The 18935-nt window shown below is 44.0% G+C and overlaps 1 protein-coding gene across 1 annotated transcript in view; it reads right to left on the bottom strand.

Moving 5' to 3' along the window:
• Positions 1 to 18935, bottom strand: part of DDX10 (DEAD-box helicase 10) — a 249973-nt gene that overhangs the window by 55784 nt on the left and 175254 nt on the right. The window contains exon 16 of the mRNA XM_048495099.1: positions 15580 to 15636. Within this exon, the coding sequence (XP_048351056.1) occupies positions 15580 to 15636 (57 nt within the window). The remainder of the gene's footprint in view (positions 1 to 15579; positions 15637 to 18935) is intronic.

Below are 18935 nucleotides of genomic sequence, written 5' to 3'. Positions count from 1 at the left end.
ATGCGGTTTCATCGTTGTCTCGAATGAGACCAATCACTGTTGTATCATCTGCAAATTTCAGTATTTTAACAGATGGATCGTTTGAGATGCAGTCATTGGTATACAGAGAGAAGAGAAGTGGTGAAAGTACACAGCCTTGGGGTCCCTGTGCTCATTTTACAGGTGTCTCATGGCCTCTTAGCTTCACCTGCTGTTTCCTATCTGTTAGGAAGTTTGTGATCCACTTACAAATATGTTCTGTGGTACTGCTAGCTGATTTAGTTTGCTTAGAAGAATGTCCGGTCTGATAGTATTGAATGCTGAACTAAAGTCAACAAAGAGGACCCTTGCATAGGTCTTTACGATTCAAGATGTTGTAGGATATAGTGCAAAGCCATATTAACAGCATCATCTGTCGATCTATTTGCCCGGTATGCAAATTGCAAGGGGTCCAACAGTGGATCCGTGATGGTTTTCTTAAATGGTACATCACTAGCCTTTCAAAAGTTTTCATAACTACAGATGTTAGAGCAACTGGTCTGTAGTCGCTAAGTTCCTTGATGGAAGGCTTCGCACTGGGACTATAGTGGAGCCGCTTGAAGCAGGAAGGAACATAGCACATCTCTAGTGATTTGTTAAAGATTTATGGTGAAGATAAATAATTGGACAGCACAGACTTTTAGGCAAGAAGGTGTTATCTTGTCTGGGCCTGGTGCTTTTCCAGGTTTCTGTCTGTGAAATAGATCTTGCACTTCCTTTTCTGAGATCACTCAGGGGTTGTAAACCCAATGAAATGGGTTCAGTTGTAGGAAGTTTGGCTATTGTTGATGCATCTGAGTTAGAGGTTGTGGAGAAAGGTGACTGTAGATTGTTTTCAAACCTACAGTAGAACACGCTCAGGTCAGCTGCCACACTGCTGATTTCAGCTTGGGAAGGTGGTTTACCGTACCCGGTGATATTTTTTTGAGAGTTTTCCACATGCTTCAAGGTTCCGCTTTGGTGAAAAAAACTGGATTTTTTAGCTTTTCAGAGTAGTTTCTTGCTGCTCTGATCTCCTTTGTTAATAATACATTTCTGGCCTGATTGTACAGCATTTCCCATCACCTTTTCTGTAATCTTCTTTGAAATCCATCGAATCTCGCTTAAGTTTAGCTGTGAACCAAGGTTTGTTGTTACTATATATACGCAAGTTCCTGGTTGGTATACAAAGATCTTCACAGAAGCTGACATATGATGTTACAGTATCTGTGAGTTCATCCAAATCTGCAGAGGTGTCTTTAAAAATATTCCAGTCTGTACAGTCAAGGCAAGCCTGCAGCTTTAACTTTGCCTCTTCAGTCCAAGTTCTCACTGATTTAGTTATTGGTTTTGTGGCTTTAAATCTTTGTTTGTAAGCATTAAAGAATGGACACTATTAAAGAATGGACACTATTTATGCATTCATGGTTGCCTTCCCATCCAATATACAGACTCCTTGCTCCGTATGCCTGCTCTATAAGAACAAAACTTCCCCCCAGCTTCCAATGTGGCCTCAGAGGGTCAGTCAGCATCCCGTGGGCACTGAGAGCAGAGTACTTTCTAAAATAAGGGCCCTTAGCCATGCGCAGAAGTTCTGCACCCCAAGCGTGAGGGTTCCTTTGCAAGCACAAATTAGATAAAATGTATTCCCTCAATGCAGAAAGCTCAACAGCAACTGATCTCCCTCAACATGAGAGACCAGACAGCTGTATTTTTTTAAATTTACATGGCCCTGGGAAAGGGGATCCAAAAATTGCCAACAAAACTATCATAGAGGGGTTTTGTGGGGGAGGGGGGATATGTCATTATCCTTGGGGTGATCAGGCTCAGAAAGAGCAAACAGAAGGGCCATTTCCTCCCATCTTGAAGTGCTGCAGGTTTTGGTTACATATCATAAGCCAGAAGGGTTCACAGCTGTGCGGTCTGCAGGCTGCGGAAGAGAGCAATCAAAGCAGATCTTCAGAGAGGAGAAACACAAAACACGCAAGTGACATATTATCTTTAGAAATTCTAATCATAAGTCAAGGAAACATGAAGGCGCGGCAGAGCTCATCCATCTGTTCCATTCTAAAAGGGTTGATTGGGTATGGGGGGGGGGGTGAGAGGTAATTGGGTTCTGTAAGGTATCGAGTCATCTACGAATGTAATATAACAACTGAGAGTGTTTAATTCTAAAGCATATGGCTGTTTAATCAAAAACAACAAAAAAGTTGTGACTCAAAGCAGTTGAGCTGCACAGTAATACATTTGAAGGAAACTAAACAGCCAGGGGGATTATATCTCCAAATAAGCAGAATGCCATATTTCCATCAAAAACGAACAGTACTGCAGTGAACTCTACTATTTGTTCTCACACTGAGCTACACAGAAACAAAGCAATTTTTTTCATCCCCCTGAGATATAAACACAGCCACACTTTTTTTCAGAAGTGAAAACTGAGGGCAGAGACAGGATTATAACGGGTTGTTCATTTTAACCTAGGGGACATTATTCTCCCTCAACCTCCTCCTTGTTATTATGGGCGGCGTTGAGCTTGTATATTTCAAAATATATTGGGGGGTAGGTTATTGTGGTGGCATAGAGCATGTATATTTCAAGATGTCCAGGAGGGGGTAATATGTGGGGGAATAGCATGCTACTGTACAGATGTGCTAGGAGCTACGTGGCATAGTGGTTAAGTGCTTGCACTGCCACTCACATGGTCAGGAGTTCGAGCCCCCTGTGGGTCAGATATCCTGGCAGCTGGCTCATGGTCAACTCAGCCATCCATCCATTCCTTGGTCGGTAAATGAGTACCTAGCACATAGCTAGAGGGTAAAGAATAACCGGGGAAAGCAATGGCAAACTACCCCACAAAAACGGCTTGCCTATGAAATCACTGCTTGCAGTGGTACCCCAAGGTCGGACACAACTGAAGGGGAAACTTTATCTTTATACAGATGGGCTACTTGAGGTTGGATAACTAAGGGTCAAGGTTAAGAATCAGGTGTGGACCTCAAAGGGTTTGCCCAAATTCAGTGTTTTAAACAGCCCAGGCTTGGTCCGATCTTGAAAGCTAAGCAGGGGTCAGCCCTGGTTAGTAGTAGAATGGGAGACGACCAGGGAATACCACAGTTGCTCTGCAGAAGGAGGCAATGGCCATCCACCTCTGTTTGTCTCTTGCCTTGAAAACCATAAATCAGCTGCAACTTGATAGCATTTTCCACCCTTAGCACTTGACATCCCCCCTAAAGAAAGGAACAGTAGCCATTTCTTTCTACAGGAGGGAGTACGAAACCTTTCAGAAGCACCACTGCAGTCTATGGCACAAGGAACAGGGTTGCCTTGTCTAACATGGCAGCCTGTTGACTTTTCTCTATAGAATTCAACTGGGATGGTTGTTAGTCATGCCTATACATCTGTTGCTGGGAGGGGAATGAATTTTAAAAGCCTAACAATAACTGTAAATCTTTTTATATTGCACAATCAACGTATACTATTGAGAAAAACACGCAAGAACTTTTAATAGGAAATCCAATGGGCTTCATAGATTTCCATCTCAAAGAGAAGCTAAATGGTAAATCAATTGTATAAGCATGAGTTGACTCTGGCTGTAATTAGTGATCATTCTTTCCTGTCTATATGTGATTTGCTTTGCTGACACAACTTTAAACAATCTTGTACAAACAACCAAACTTATTTATCTTGAAGAACCTCATAAAAGCTGGGGGGAGGGGGGGATCAGACAGCCCCAGATTCTCGCTTAAAAAATGTTAGAATGCTTTTATGTCCATTCACAAGGAAAGATTGTATATTCTACTGGGATTTTGTTTTGTTTTTGTGCTAAAAAGTCACAGCAGGTTCAGGAGAACTCAACCAATAAGGTTTTCAAGGCAAGAGATAATTAGATTACTCATTTCTGTGTGTCAAGGGCAACCAAGTTGCAGCCAGCTCATAGCAACCCCTTGCACAGGTGTCAAACCTGCGGCCCTCCAGATGTTATGGACTACATTTCCCATCATCCCCTGCCAGCATGATGCTGGCAGAGGATGATGGGAAATGTAGTCCATAACATCTCGAGGTAAGAGTGGAACAGAAGTGGTTTGCCATTGTCTGCCTCTGTGTAGGAATCCTGGACTTTGTTGATGGTGTCCTACCCAAGTGCTAGCTTCTGAGATCAAGCCTGGGTCTTCAGGTCAGGGACACTGGCTCCTAGTGCTATCAAAGGGGACGGAGGGAGGGAGGGGGGGAGGAAAGAGAGAGAGGGAGAGAGAGAGAGAGACAGACTCTTAGTGCTATCAAAAGAGAGAGGGGGGGGCAGGCACTCAGTGAATAAGTTGGGGAGGCAGGGGGAAATGTTGCCTTAGCTCCTTAGGGAAGCCTGCATCAAAATTTGAGCACCACAGAACTTTTGAAAAATATAAAAGGAATTATTTGAAAGGTGTGGTGATGAAAAGTCCTGTCCAGTTGCAGCCAGCTAATGGTGATTCTGTAGGGTTTTCAAGGCAAGAGACACCCAAGCTATAGGTATTAAACACTCAAAGTCAGGCAGTGCGTGCTGTGTTTTGAAAGTTTCACAGTTCAGGAAAGCGTTTCATACCAATTTATAACCTTGATACATTGCTTAAAATGACCCAGAAACTTGAAAGATGTGTTTCAGACATCCTTGTGGTATCTAGTTTTATCTTATATTATTTAATACATTTTTATCACACCCTTCCTCCAAGAAGCTTAGAGTGGCATGCAACAAAGGATTTATTTTTCATTATAAAATTACTGCTTTAAGTACATGTTCGACCCCTACTTTTTATCAAAACTTGAGGTTTATTACAGAGTCATGTTTATGTGCACCAGAAATCAAGAGGTGGTTATGCAAACATACAACCCATTTCGTCTGCAAGCTCAAGTATAACAGACTAATAGGGCAATGCTACATGTGCAGCTCAATTCTGAAGAGTGTTTCAAGATGAAGCATTTTCCAGGATGCATGTTAAGGGGAAGGACAGAGGTCTGCAAAGCAAAAAGGATTTCGGAGGACACTGGCCAAGACTGAAACCACAGCAAACTTTTCTTAGTAATGAACTTTTAAGTAGTCAAAGAACGGATAGAACTGTGTGTACTGGAACAAGACATCTAAAATTTTTATTAGGACTAACCAAATTATCACAAAATGGCAGGCAAGGTTTTCAGTTCCACAGAACTTTTCAGTAGCTTATATGTTCACATACAATCAAGCAAAGGTGGAAGAGGAATTCCTGTTCCCTTAATCTTTCTCCCCATATTTCTCTCCTGCACAAACAGTTTGATGACATATGGTATTCGGGGAACTTAAAAACCTGCTCACTGTTTTCTAATATTCTTGTTCTCCTAAAGAAAAAAAAAGTCGTGCACAATTCCTGTTCTACGAGTTTTAAAAAGTTTAATAAAACTTTCTTAGTGTTTTCCAAGTTCCAACTCCCGTTTTAAAATATATTTTTTAAAATATTAGGACAATTTGATTTCGCTGCCACACAGTTCTCTGCCAATTCTGCTCAGAGATGGCATAATGGAGAAGAGGGGAGAACATTTTGCAAGATCCTAAATCTTTGAAACCACCCTAACAGATTTCAAAACAAGAAGTTCAGCAATATGCTCACAGGCCCTTTCAGCAGCTGGAATCTTAATGATCCCAGAAGCCTCAATTAATTTGAATAGTCATTTCAAAAATAATTAACCAGCACAGCAACAATGTTTTTCTGATTGCTGATTGTCATGATTATTTCTCAGAGTTGCCAATGAGAGCAAAGAGGGCATGCTGCTGTTAAGTCATGCATGAACACAAGCTGCAAATGGCAGCAGGGAGGAGGAAGCACTGGAATTGAAATGTTCTGATTTAAAATGGGGGTGGTGGTGGTGGTGGAATTCTTCAACATATAAAAATGCTGGAAACAGCCAAAGAAAACCAGAATCGGGTGCAGCGGCTGCTGGGAACAAGGACTTCTGGCAGGGCCCAACAGAGGCGTAGCAAGGGGGGAAAGCGTAGTGGTATGTCCTCTGCCCTATCCCGCCCAAAAACGCCCCCGCCACGCTGTGCCACACCCCCACAGGGGCGCATGCCCGGTACGTCGCAACCCCCACACTGCCCCCTTGGAGCTCTGCGTCTGGGGCCCACTGCTGCACAGCCCCGTGACCATATGCTGCCAGGGAGGAAGTATCTCTGAGAGGGAAAGTTCTGTAAGCTTTTGGATTTGGATTCCTGGGAGTTAACATCAAGTCCCTTAACCGCACATGTTAAATATCTATTCTGAGGGAATCTCAATCAACAAAAGGAACTGATTTGAAATATACTGAGGTCAGTGTGTGCTGAAAGCAGAAAATATGCCAGACAGAGGAACTGGGAATTTTATTTAGCCGTCAAAGCTGAAGGTGGAATAATAGTGAAACTTCACACAGGTGACTATAAATAAAAGGGAAGGGAATATATCTTCCGGATGAAGAATTCCTAAGCCAGTTAGAACGGGAATTATACACACAGGTGGATTCCCAGTCTGGTGTATTAGTGTTTTACCTCAGGAGGGAGATTTATGTGAAGTGGGTAGCTAACGGTGCTAAGGCTGTACGAATACTGTGTGAACGAGTACCAGCCTGTTAGAACTCAGGGTCAACGTGAATCCATTAGCCACTAACAGCTATTTGAAGCATCTTAAAGGAATAAACAAAAACTGATAACTGCATGTATACAGTGGTGGGATCCAAAAATGTTAGTATCAGGTTCCCATGGTGGTGGGATTCAAACTGGCGTAGTGCCAATGGAGCTGGGCAGGGCACGACGGGGGCGTGGCGGGGCATTCCTGGGAGGGGCTGTAGCAAGGACGCAGCTGCTGCGCCAGTCCTTGGGCGGGAAACGAATGCACGCAGGAGCAGGCTGCCACGCATGCCGGTGCACCTCCTGCTAGACTGCTTCAAGTTCTGCGCGCTACTGCTGAGAGGAGGGGCATAACTAAGGCAAAAATCACGTGGCAAAATCACCAATTAGTAACCCCCTCTCGGCACACACAAATAATTAGTAACCTACTCTCGGGAACCTGTGAGAACCTGCTGGATCCCACCTCTGCATGCATAGTTATCTCTTGCCTGATTTCCATCCATTTGAAATATCTCCTGATCCCACCTTGTTCAATAAATTTCACTTTTGTTTGTTGAACTTGTTTCAGTTCTCTGGTGCCTTGAGAAGGGGGATTTGCCATAAGGGAAAACAGGTTCCCTTCATCCTGGAGCAGATGCACTATCACCAAGGCAGATCTGTTGTAGAAAAGGTAGGAAAGCCTGTCCAGCATAGTTAGAGGAGACTGCCTGAGTCTGACACAGATATCAGAACACAGAATAGTTACGCACACATAACATTCATGACCCCACCCCCACCCCTTCAAACTACAGTAAGTGGTAATCAGAAAGCATAAGGGGGAACTCATGATTCCTACATAACATAGAAGGGCTCTTCGTGGTATGTGTGCAATGTATGTGCATTAATGTACATTTTGCAGCCTGGTATCTAATTTCAACTCCCATTTCTATGCTGTCCTTACTCTTCCCATAGACTTCTGTTCACCCTTTATGTGCTGCCCCAAAGCAATTTCTATCACTTCCTTCCCTTTCAAGACATAAGAGAGGGTCATGACTAACCGGATTTCCAGTGTAGCTGCATGGGCTTTTCTCCTTCCTCTGCAACATTTTTTTAAAATGAGCATTTGTAGAACTTTGAAGACTGCAGTTAAAAGGACTTTGTTCTGGATACCGCAATTAGAGAAACTATTATCTTTTATGAAATTGATGCAGATTAAGCGCCAATTTTATGTACGCTGAACATAAAAGAGATTCTAATATCTCTATGGTCCCTTTTTGTTGGCTTGAATTTAATATAACTTCTCACTTTTGGATTTCAAACTGTGCTGCAATAATTTCTTTCTGTTTTATTATGCTACCAACTCTAATAATGCTGTTAAGATGTATCTCGTTCTGTGTGCAAAGATATCTTTTTGGGACATCAAAGGTTTCAGGAAGAATAAGAGGGGCTGGATCCAAGGAATGACAATAGCCGTGTTCACAAGTTACAAAGTGGAGAGAGGCCACCCTATAGTGTCTGCTATTTGTCAGAGTGGCTATTCAGACTATCTTGCCAGGGCTTTTTGTTTTATGTCCACATAACGTTTGCAACCAGATCAGAATTCTAGACACTGCTGCTACTGCTAAATTTAAAAAATAAAAATAGATAACAATAAAATTACATTAATTGAGGCATCAGTAGGTTAAATGTTTTTGAATATTTATTTCAAAGAAAAACAGTAAACTAGCTCCGTAAGTGGAAAAGAGGGTCAACAAGAACAATATGGTATCAACAATAACTTTAAAAGTACAAAAACCTTAGCTTTTTTGTAAGGAAGGGTTTAAACAGTGGATCTTACAATAAAATTGGAATGAACATGCCTGTTCACTGTGACTCAAAACTACCCTGCTTTTTAAAAGAATAGTTCATTATTTTTAGTGTACATATTTTTAAAATTGCACATGGCAGGTATCCTTTTAGAAGGGACACTCACACAACCTGTCAGGGGAGGAATGTTTATGTTAGCAGTACCAACATTTCAGAGTATCTTTAGGAGACCCTCCTGATGACACCACCCAGATTTGGTGAAGTTTGGTTCAGGGGGTCCAAAGTTATGGACCCTCAAAAGGGTAGCCCCATCTACTATTAGTTCCCATTGGAAATAATGGGGGATGGGAGCACCCACTTTGGGGATCCATAACTTTGGACCCCCTGAACCAAACATCACCAAACCTGGCTGGTATCAGCAAGAGATTATCCTGATGATACCACCCAGGTTTAGTGAAGTTTGGTTCAAGGGGTCCAAAGTTATGGACCCTCAAAATATAGCCCCATCTACTATTAGCTCCCATTGGAAACAATGGGGGCACCCACTTTGGGGGTCCATAACTTTGGATCCCCTGAGCCAAACTTTACCAAACTTGGCTGCTATCATCAGGAGTGTCACCTGATGATACCCTGAAATTTGGTGCCGCTAGCCTAAAAACTGTGCTCCCTGGCGGCTGACAAAGTAAAAACCCTAAAATATTTTTTAAAATACACCTGACTCGTGTATAAGTCGAGGGGGGCTTTTTCAGCACAAAAAATGTGCTGAAAAACTCGACTTATACATAAGTATATATGGTAAACCTACACCTCTGCAACTTCAACACCTCTCCTACCTGTGTGCACAAAGTATGAGCAACTTCTTCATGCGCAACTGCAGTTTGTTTTGTCAATGTTAAAAGGTGGGGAAATTAAAAAAAAATATTAATAGTGCAATCCGAAGAAGATGCACCCTTCTAAATTCCTGGTTTTCAAAAGACATAGAATCTTTGCTTAATTTATACCCCACTTTTCTTATCCCCAGTGGGGATCCAACATAATTCTCCTTTCTTCCACTCTGTCCTCACAACAGCTCTGTGAGGTGGGTCAACCTGAGTGACTTGTCCAAACGTCACCGTGCAAGCATCCATGCCAAGGTAGTGATTCAAACCTGGAACTCCTAGATCTTAGCTGCAACACTGCACACTACTTTGTTTAGGAGTGCTAATATCTTCACAAGGACAATCTGTCGATTTAGCCATAGTGATTTGTCCAGGCCAGGGGAGCTGGGTAGTGCAGTGGCAACCAAGAGACTACTGGTTCAGTTATCTTCTCAGGCATGAACTGGCTCTCTGTCAACTTCAGTTCACATAATAATAATTATTGTTATTTATTAAATTTAGTATACTGCCCACCCCTGAAGGGCTCTGGGGAGAAGAATATTCTTCTCTGGGGAGAAGAATATATAATGGAGAGAAGAATATTCACCTGCCTTCTGATGCTGCTGTTAACAATCGCTGAGATAATGTATTTGAAGTATTTGAAGTACTCAGAAGACTATAAAGCAGTGGTGGCGAACCTGTGGCACTCCAGATGTTCACGGACTACAATTCCCATCAGCCCCTGACAGCATGGCCAATTGGGAATTGTAGTCCATGAACATCTGGAGGGTCATAGGTTCGCCACCACAGCTATAAAGCATTTCACACAGATGGTCATTTTCTACCTAGTCAAATGTTGTGAGGATCACTCAATAAGATCCTTGGGTTTATTGAACTTCACTCAAAAGCAAAACAAGCTCAGATGTTTCCTGATCTTTGCTAACAAGAACAGTTTAAAGAATGAATGGGAAGGAAAATATTGCTGAGGAGGCCAGGTTATCTCATGGCTGTAAGAGCCACACACAAAAGATCATTTTCTTACATACAGATTGACGCTTGTTGCCATCCTATATAATGACACCAAGTATGATTCTAGTATGACTACAGTGAGAACTGCATCATCATCATCATCATCATCATCATCATCATCATCATCATCATCAAAAAAAGAAAGAAACAAGAATTGTTGTTCCCAGGGTTGTAGAAAAAGGGGAAGGAAGCAATGAACATTAAAATGGAAAGACTGGAGCGGTTTTGTCAAGGAGTTTCTAAAGGAGGCAGATTGACTCTCCTCTTAACTGGTCCTTCCTTGTGGCCCCTAGTTCCAGCCTCTCCAACATCTTGCCAGTACCCTCGTATCTTCCATGCCTCCCTTCTGTCTCACCTACGTCGTGGTTACACATTAACTGAAATTTGATGGCTGCTAAAGGACCGGACTAGATGACCAGGGTCCAATCTGTGGCTGAACTCAAGACATTTAAGAATGCCACAAAGAGCAGTGCAGTGGCTCCTGATCATTCCTGTATCTTTTCTAGTTTTGAAACTCCACTCTCCACAGATATTTCAGGGGAAGCAGGAGTTTCTGGTCCTACCACATTACTGGGCTATTCAAGATTAGGGGCTTGTAGCATTTCTGAACGGCTCAAGTTCACCCCTAAAATAGCAGTGGAATCTAAAAATCATTGTGTAGTGGCCAGCATTGTGTAGTGGTTAAGAGCAGGTGCACTCTAATCTGGAGAACCAGGTTTGATTCCCTGCTCTGCCACTTGAGATAGAAGCTTATCTGGTGAACCAGATTAGCTTGTAAACTCCAACACATGCCAGCTGGGTGATCCTGGGCTAGTCACAGCCCTTCGGAGCTCTCTCAGCCCCACCCAACTTACAGCGTGTTTGTTGTGTGTGGGAGAGGGAAAGAAGATTGTAAACCCCTTACAGGAGAGAAAGGGGGGGTATAAATCATCATCATCATCATCATCATCATCATCATCATCATCATCATCATCTTCTTCTTCTTCTTCTAATTCTAATTCTAATTCTGAATGGAATGGGAGCCCACATAACTGAATAGCTCAAACGACAAGTAATATTTTCATAATCTGCTCCGCTCAAACTGAATTTCCAGAAGCTGTCTTTTCCTGGACTGCGACATAAAACAAGCCAGTATTTCTGTTAGACTGCAGCAGCTCCTTTAGTAATGGCACACACTTGGTTTACAGCTTCTTTCCAGTGTATTAAATCTGAATGCCCACATGCGGCTTCTTGATCCTGACCTTGGGTGAACTGTGGAAGTCTCCAAGCACTGCTGCTAGAAGAACAACTAAACATTTTAGAGCAAGGAGGGAGGGAGCTTCCAATTTAATTCCTCAGACAGTTGTCACTTTGGGATGGCTATATCTACACATTATATTGGGCTCCCTTGAACTCTTGCTAGAATTTGAGCTGCAGATGCCAGGTTTTTTCCCCCAATGGGAGCCCATTCTCATGTTTTCTCCCCAAATAAAGAATTCAGGGCCTTGAAGAAATGGTGTGTGTGTGTGTGTGTGTGTGTGTGTGTCTAAAATAATGTGCTTTACTGCACCAAGAACCAACAGACTGTTAAGCTAAGGAGCACTTAACAAAACAAATTAAGTTAGATAAGGGGTTTTTTGTTAGTGGAGTGTTGTCAGGTTTTCGGGCTGTACAACTGTGTTCCAGTAGCATTTTCTCCTGATGTTTCGCCTGCATCTGTGGCTGGCATCTTCAGAGGATCTGATGGTAGTAAAGCAAGTGCAGTATATATACCTGTGGAATGTCCAGGGTGGGAGAAAGAACCATTTGCACCGGTTAACAAGTGTAAAGGTTGCAATTAGCAAGTGTGATTTGCATGTGTTGAGTGGAATCCACTCATTTTTGCACATGTAAGTAACAATGAAATTGCATAATCAGTTCTTTCTCCCACCCTGGACATTCCACAGGTATATGTACTCCACTTGCTTTACTACCATCAGATCCTCTGAAGATGCCAGCCACAGATGCAGGCAAAACGTCAGGAGAAAATGCCACTGGAACACGGCCATACAGCCGGAAAACCCCACAACACTCCAGTGATTCCGGCCATGAAAGCCTTCGACAATACATTTTTTGGTCAATTTTCTTGCATTTAACCATGATGTGATATCTCCCCTCAATCTCCCTCCCTTCCCCCCCCCCCCCCCCCAGCATGAGTGGTTATGGCAAGAGGCATAAAAAGGAGGTGTGATATGAGCAGATCAGGTCAACAGAAGTGCAATGTCCCAGGTGCTATAAAGGAAGAATAGTCATTTCGAAACGGCTGAGCAACTGGGTAGATTCTGCAGGGTTTCCTATAGCACATATTTCTCTCTGTATTAAGGCTTCTCAAATAAATTGTGTTTATGAAATGAATCAATTGCTGGTCTGACCAGGAGAATAAAAATTAAAATTCTGCAACTAAATCCCAATAGCCTGCCCTAGAAGTTCTCACCTGGACAGATCATTAAAAATGCAGCCCCTATTCTGAACCCTGCAAGCTCTTACCTTGCATGGGAAAACCTTGCCTTGGGAATGCCCTCCCCCTGGAGGCCTGCTTGGCACCTGCCACCCTGTCATTTAAGGGGCATGCCAAAATCTTTTCTTTTCATGCTGATCACCAAAATATTTTCTGTTTTAGACGTTTTGGGCATGATTGAAATATATTTCTTACAGATATTTCTTAAGGCACTGAATGGTTGTTTTATGCTGTTTTTGTTAACCTGGTTTGTTTTTAATGGCTTGTTTTTATATTGGCAGTTGATGTTTTTATGATGGTTTTACTTGTAAGCCTCCTCCAACAGGACTCTAGATAGGGGGAATATGAACTTTACAACAGCACCAACAATGGCTCCAGTTCCAGGCTGTTTTTCCTGTCCCAGTTCAGGTTCCTACCCCCAGCCTTCAGCTACCGGCCCTGGGGACCCCAAAATGCAAAACACACACGTCTTGTCTGAGTTGCATCACCCTGTAAAATGTTCTTCCTGAAAGCTACCTTGCAATGCAGAGCTACTATTACTACTCAGCATGACCAGTCTTTCTTCTTCCTGAGCTAAGAGTAATTACTTATCTGCTTCTGAACCACGATGTGAATTATTCTCCAGTCCTCTTCTCCAAGCTCCACTGACAGCACGGAGAGGAAAATAACATCAGGAGCTTGCTCAAAGGAATCCAATCTTTGCTAAGTGCCAAGCACAAATCATGGTTATTTAGGTGCAACATAATAAGATACGAGTGGGGAAATGACGCACACGCCTCGACCTCCATCCTGGGGAAAAGAATCACTTCAGCCAATGTCCTCTGCACAGGCTGATCTTCCTGCTGCACTAAATATGCCAGTGCAAAATTATATCTCCACATGTGGTCTGCATTTACATCTTCATTGGAAGGCCTGCCTCCGGAAATTATCTACGCTGTGAGCATTTCAAGTTTCAGTTACAAGAATATTCTTCCCAAAGTTTCAAACAGTAAAGTTTCCTTGCCACATCTTAGCCGCTGTTGTGGGAATAGTCACGAAGCTGCCATATATTGTGTCAGCCTTTCAAGGTCAGCATTGTCTGTGATTCAAGGTTTCAAGTAGAGGTCCTCGTTATCCATTTAACTGGAAACACTGGGAATTTAAGCTGGAACCTTCAGCATGCAAAAGAGCCAGCGTGGTGTAGTGGTTAAGAGCAGGTGGATTCTAATCTGGAGAACTGGGGGGGGGGGGTGGGGGGGGGGGGGGGTGGGGGGGGGGGGGGGTGGGGGGGGGGGGGGGTGGGGGGGGGGGGGGGTGGGGGGGGGGGGGGGTGGGGGGGGGGGGGGGTGGGGGGGGGGGGGGGTGGGGGGGGGGGGGGGTGGGGGGGGGGGGGGGTGGGGGGGGGGGGGGGTGGGGGGGGGGGGGGGTGGGGGGGGGGGGGGGTGGGGGGGGGGGGGGGTGGGGGGGGGGGGGGGTGGGGGGGGGGGGGGGTGGGGGGGGGGGGGGGTGGGGGGGGGGGGGGGTGGGGGGGGGGGGGGGTGGGGGGGGGGGGGGGTGGGGGGGGGGGGGGGTGGGGGGGGGGGGGGGTGGGGGGGGGGGGGGGTGGGGGGGGGGGGGGGTGGGGGGGGGGGGGGGTGGAATTGTAGTTCCTGAACATCTGGAGAGCCGCAGGTTCCCTACCCCTGCTCTAGCGCCTTCCACTCATAGATAAAAATGCATACGGTATTTGACACTTTTATTTATAAGAGAGAATTATTAACTTAAAAATACAAAAGAGACATTCTCTTATAACTTGGCACTCCTTAAAACCTGGTGCCCTGGCCAACTGCCTAGTTTGCCTATAAGGTTGGGCCAGACCTTACAATGGCTCTGATATTTTCTCCCCTTGAAGATTCGCTATGCGCCAGCCTACCCTTTTGGTTAACCTCCCTGGAAATTCCCTGTACAGCTTCTGGTCTTGGGAAGGGAGTACAAGTTATTTTAATTTGATTTTTATGGTTGTTTTAGTTTTAATATTTTCTTCATGGTGTTTTTAATTGTGTTTTTTAATCTTTGTAAGCTGCCTTGAGATGCTAGTATGAGATGAGGTACAAATGTTATAAATAATGTTCTATTTAGACCAGGGGTCTTCAAACTGTGGTCTCCCAGATGTTCATGAACTACAATTCCCATCAGCCCTGCCACTTGGTGGGGGGTGGGGGGGGGGGGGGGTGGGGGGGGGGGGGGGGGGGGGGGGGGGGGGGTGGGGGGGGGGGGGGGTGGGGGGGGGGGGGGGTGGGGGGGGGGGGGGAGAGCCGCAGGTTCCCTACCCCTGCTCTAGCGCTTCCAGTGTCTTAACCTCTTGTTATTGTATTTTATGTTGATGTTGTACACAGCCCAGAGCCCTCCGGGGATGGGGCGGTATACCAAATTGAATGAATAAACAAACAACAACAACAACAACAACAACGATAACAACAACAACAACAACAATAACAACAACAACAACAACTTTTACTTAGTCATTCCCAGTAATGAATTTTTCCATTATCACTGTCACAAAACCCTGAGCCAGTATTTTACCTTTTGCACTATGACTTCAGTATCTTTTCTGGCTTATTTGTAGTACAATCCTAAGCAGAGTCACATCCGTCTAAATCCATTGAAGTCAGGAGGCTTAGAGGGCTCTAATTCTGTTTTGGACGGCACTCAACTCTGACACCTGTTTTCCCCCCGCTCCTTTCTACATAACCAGGATATGAAAAAATCAGAGGCTATATGGTAACACATGAAAAGAAAAAGTCATCACAAGTGGTTTTGTAAATGTTGTTTTTTTTTCCAAACAACCCACCCCAAATTGAAATCAACCTTACCTTTGCATTTCTCTTCCTGGCTTCTCTCCTAGCTGCCTTTTCTTTTAACCTCTTTTCCTGTAAGTGAAAAAAATCAAACCAATTAAACCATTTTTTTAAAAAAAAAGATAAAGGTATTTTTAAGGCGAAAACCCATCCTGATCATTTTACAGACTTCCTAGTTTCTATTTGCCACTTACCCTTGGTACTCAAGTATAAAATAATAAATGCATGACTGAAGAGTGATCTAATTTTGCCTTCATTTGTACGAGGTTTATCTTTTCCATTGAGATTCTGTAATGGCATCTATGCGGTCTGCCAAGGAAATTCTCTTTGTAGCCCTTGGCTCTCATCAGAAGCCAGCACACCATGGTCTTTTCCTCCATGGTACTGAAAGGCCCATTAAATGAATGGCAGGTTATCTTTTAATTTTTATTCATTTATTTGAATGAACGTCTGACTCTTTCCCCAGGAGTGATACAGAGTAGATTTAAGTCCCTTTATTCCCTTTAATGCCAACCTATGTACCATGCGGAAGTCAATATACCATTACCCTTTAAAATGCCATGCCTGGGGGAGCGGGGAGGGAGTTGCTATGATATTGTAAAATCTCAGTGTGCAAGGTGTGAGACAGAGTGATGATGTTTTGATTAATTTAGCCTAGATCAGCGATGGCGAACCTTTTCGAGACCGAGTGCCCAAAACCCACTGATTTATCGCAAAGTGCCAACACGGTAATTTAACCTGAATACTGAGGTTTTAGTTTAGAAAAAACGGTTGGCTCCGAGACTTGCGTTACTTGGGAGTAAGCTTGGTGGTAGTCGATGGCTTTGCTTTGAAGCAACCTTGCAACTCTTCCAACGGGTGAGTCACGACCCTAGGAGGGTTTACTCAGAAGCAAGCCCCATTGCCAGCAACTGAGCTTACTCCCAGGTAAAGGATCATGCTTTAGTTCTTTGCATGATTAACAGTGCTTAATAGGGTTACCTACACTGCTTCCCCAAAACTAGGTCTTAGGTTTAATGCTAATGTAATTCCTGCGCCCAGCGGGTCTGTGCCTGCGCCTACATGCTGGGGACTCTGTTTGCGCGTGCCCACAGAGAGGGCTCTGAGTGCCACCTGTGGCACCCATACCATAAGTTCGCCATCACTGGCCTCGATGATATTTAGGCATTTTCCATCCTGCTTTTCCCCCAAATGGAGGCCCAAAGATGCTCATGCACTTTCTCCCAGCAAAGCATTTTTAACCGAATAGCCATATCCAAGTCTCTTTTCCTGTTTTGGAACCCAAAATTGCTTGTACTGCTTTGATCTTTGATGACCATTCCAGCGCATGCAAATGGTTTACTTCTGGTAAGTTCAAAAATGTAATATTAATTCCCTCCATTATAAAAATAAATCAACTGAAGTAACTGAAACAGCATAAAGGAGGAGCAAAAAGAAAGAGAAATTAGTCAGCTGTCAAACATGGAGCGAAACAATCATGTTATAATGTTTCCATTGTTGTAAATGTTTATTTATTTATTACATTTATTATGTTGTTTTTGTCTATATGTTTTTAGCTCTGATTTTAATGGTATACTGTGATTGTCAGATTGGTTTTAATAGTGACCTCCACAACCCGCCGATGCCACATGTACCAGGAGGGTGGGGGGTGGGTGGGTGGGTGGAGTCCCGGCCATGAGAGGAAAAGAGCCTCAGACCCCGAGGCTTTTGGAGGAACTGCTGTAACAGCAGATACCCTGAGCAAACAGTGCTGTCGGCTGCAATTCAGGCTAGTTCTAAGGAGGGAGCACTACAACTTCAAACTCCATGGTTCCATCGTCCAGGCCTCCAGTGGGCTTGGGGGTGGGGGGGAGGAAGGGAGGGTTTTTATTGCCATCTGAGTTTTATTCTGGTTTTATTAGAATGTTTGTATTGTTATTGGTTTTAATTATATTATTAACTATTATATCGTGTTGTGCGCTGCCCTGGCAAATAAATCTAAAGTATTGAATGAATGAATGAATGAATGAATGAATGAATGAATGAATGAATGAATGAATGAATGAATGAATGAATGAATGAATGAATGAATGAATGAATGAATGAATGAATGAATGAATGAATGAATGAATGAATGAATGAATGAATGAATGAATGAATGAATATCTGCCTATTATAAGTCAGAACACAGGAAAAACTCTTCTTGGGAACCCAGGCAACCCCTCCTCTGTTTCAAGATGGAGGGGGTAGAACAGGGGTCTGCAACCTGCAGCTCTCCAGATGTTCATGGACTACAATTCCCATCAGCCCCTGGGGTAGAAGGAGGAGAAGAAGAAGAGCCACAAGGTGCAGCATGAGAACCAGAAGGTGGGGTGCTTCACTTTTTGCTGCCCTGGGCTTTTTTCTCCTGAGATCTCCCTTCCTTCTGTCACTGTATTCCTAGAATTTCTACAGGAGGGCATGGGATGTGTGTGTGTGCACAGGAAAGCATAAGAATGTGGCCGTCTCTATGGAGGTTCCTCTTCTCACAGAGCTTTGCAGAACAGGAATAGCAACCTAGATTTCCAACCCCATGCTTGACACCCAAAGAACACACAAACACCAAGATACTTGACATTTGTTACATGACATTTGTTTGCCTCAGCTCTACAGAAGGGGAGGCAAAAAGAAAGCCAGAATAACTCCAACTTCAGATGAAGCGGAAAGGACACAGCAATCTGCTCTTTTCCCCACCACCTCCCTAACAAAGTATTCCACGAAATAGGTCACTTCGTGCCACTCCAGGAGCATAACTGTGACTTGTCCAATTCTAGTGCATTTCGTATAAGCTCCTTGCCCCTCCAAGCCAATACTCAATTTTCTACCTACTCCAATCCAATTTCCCAACTACTCTGTTGTGACCTACTTTGCAATAGCCTGTCAACCTGTGTCACTCGCCCATTTCTCTGAAAAACTACCTGCTCCCTTTAAAATGTTACCTTTGAAGAAGGAAGGGGGGGGGGGTGAGTAGAGACACACTAACAGTGAACTAGGAGAAAGGGGAGAAAACCCAGACAAGCTGACAAACCAGAACTGGATGAAAACAGATTTGAAAGCGGACAACATGAAAAATCCAACGTAGTGAAGATTCCTCCAAGCACGGGGTCTTTTGGTACCCTGTGCTATCTCAGCAACACTTGTTTGTCTGCCTCATCACATCAATCAAGCATCATTGAGCCAAATGGAGAAGGCGGGGAGCAATTCTGCAGGCACGCTGCACACATGGAATGCAAGCACTGTTCATTTTAACGGGGCCTGCCCAGGTCCCACTGAACTGAATGAAAGTTACAAAGCAACAGTGCCCTGCAAGACTTTACCCAGGGAAGTTTAATATCTAGTTAGACCAGGGATCT

Source organism: Sphaerodactylus townsendi, linkage group LG04, assembly GCF_021028975.2.
Source record: "Sphaerodactylus townsendi isolate TG3544 linkage group LG04, MPM_Stown_v2.3, whole genome shotgun sequence".
Lineage (NCBI taxonomy): Eukaryota > Metazoa > Chordata > Lepidosauria > Squamata > Sphaerodactylidae > Sphaerodactylus > Sphaerodactylus townsendi.
Note: the sequence above shows the minus strand (reverse complement) of the source record. Positions and strands in the feature narration are given on the sequence as shown.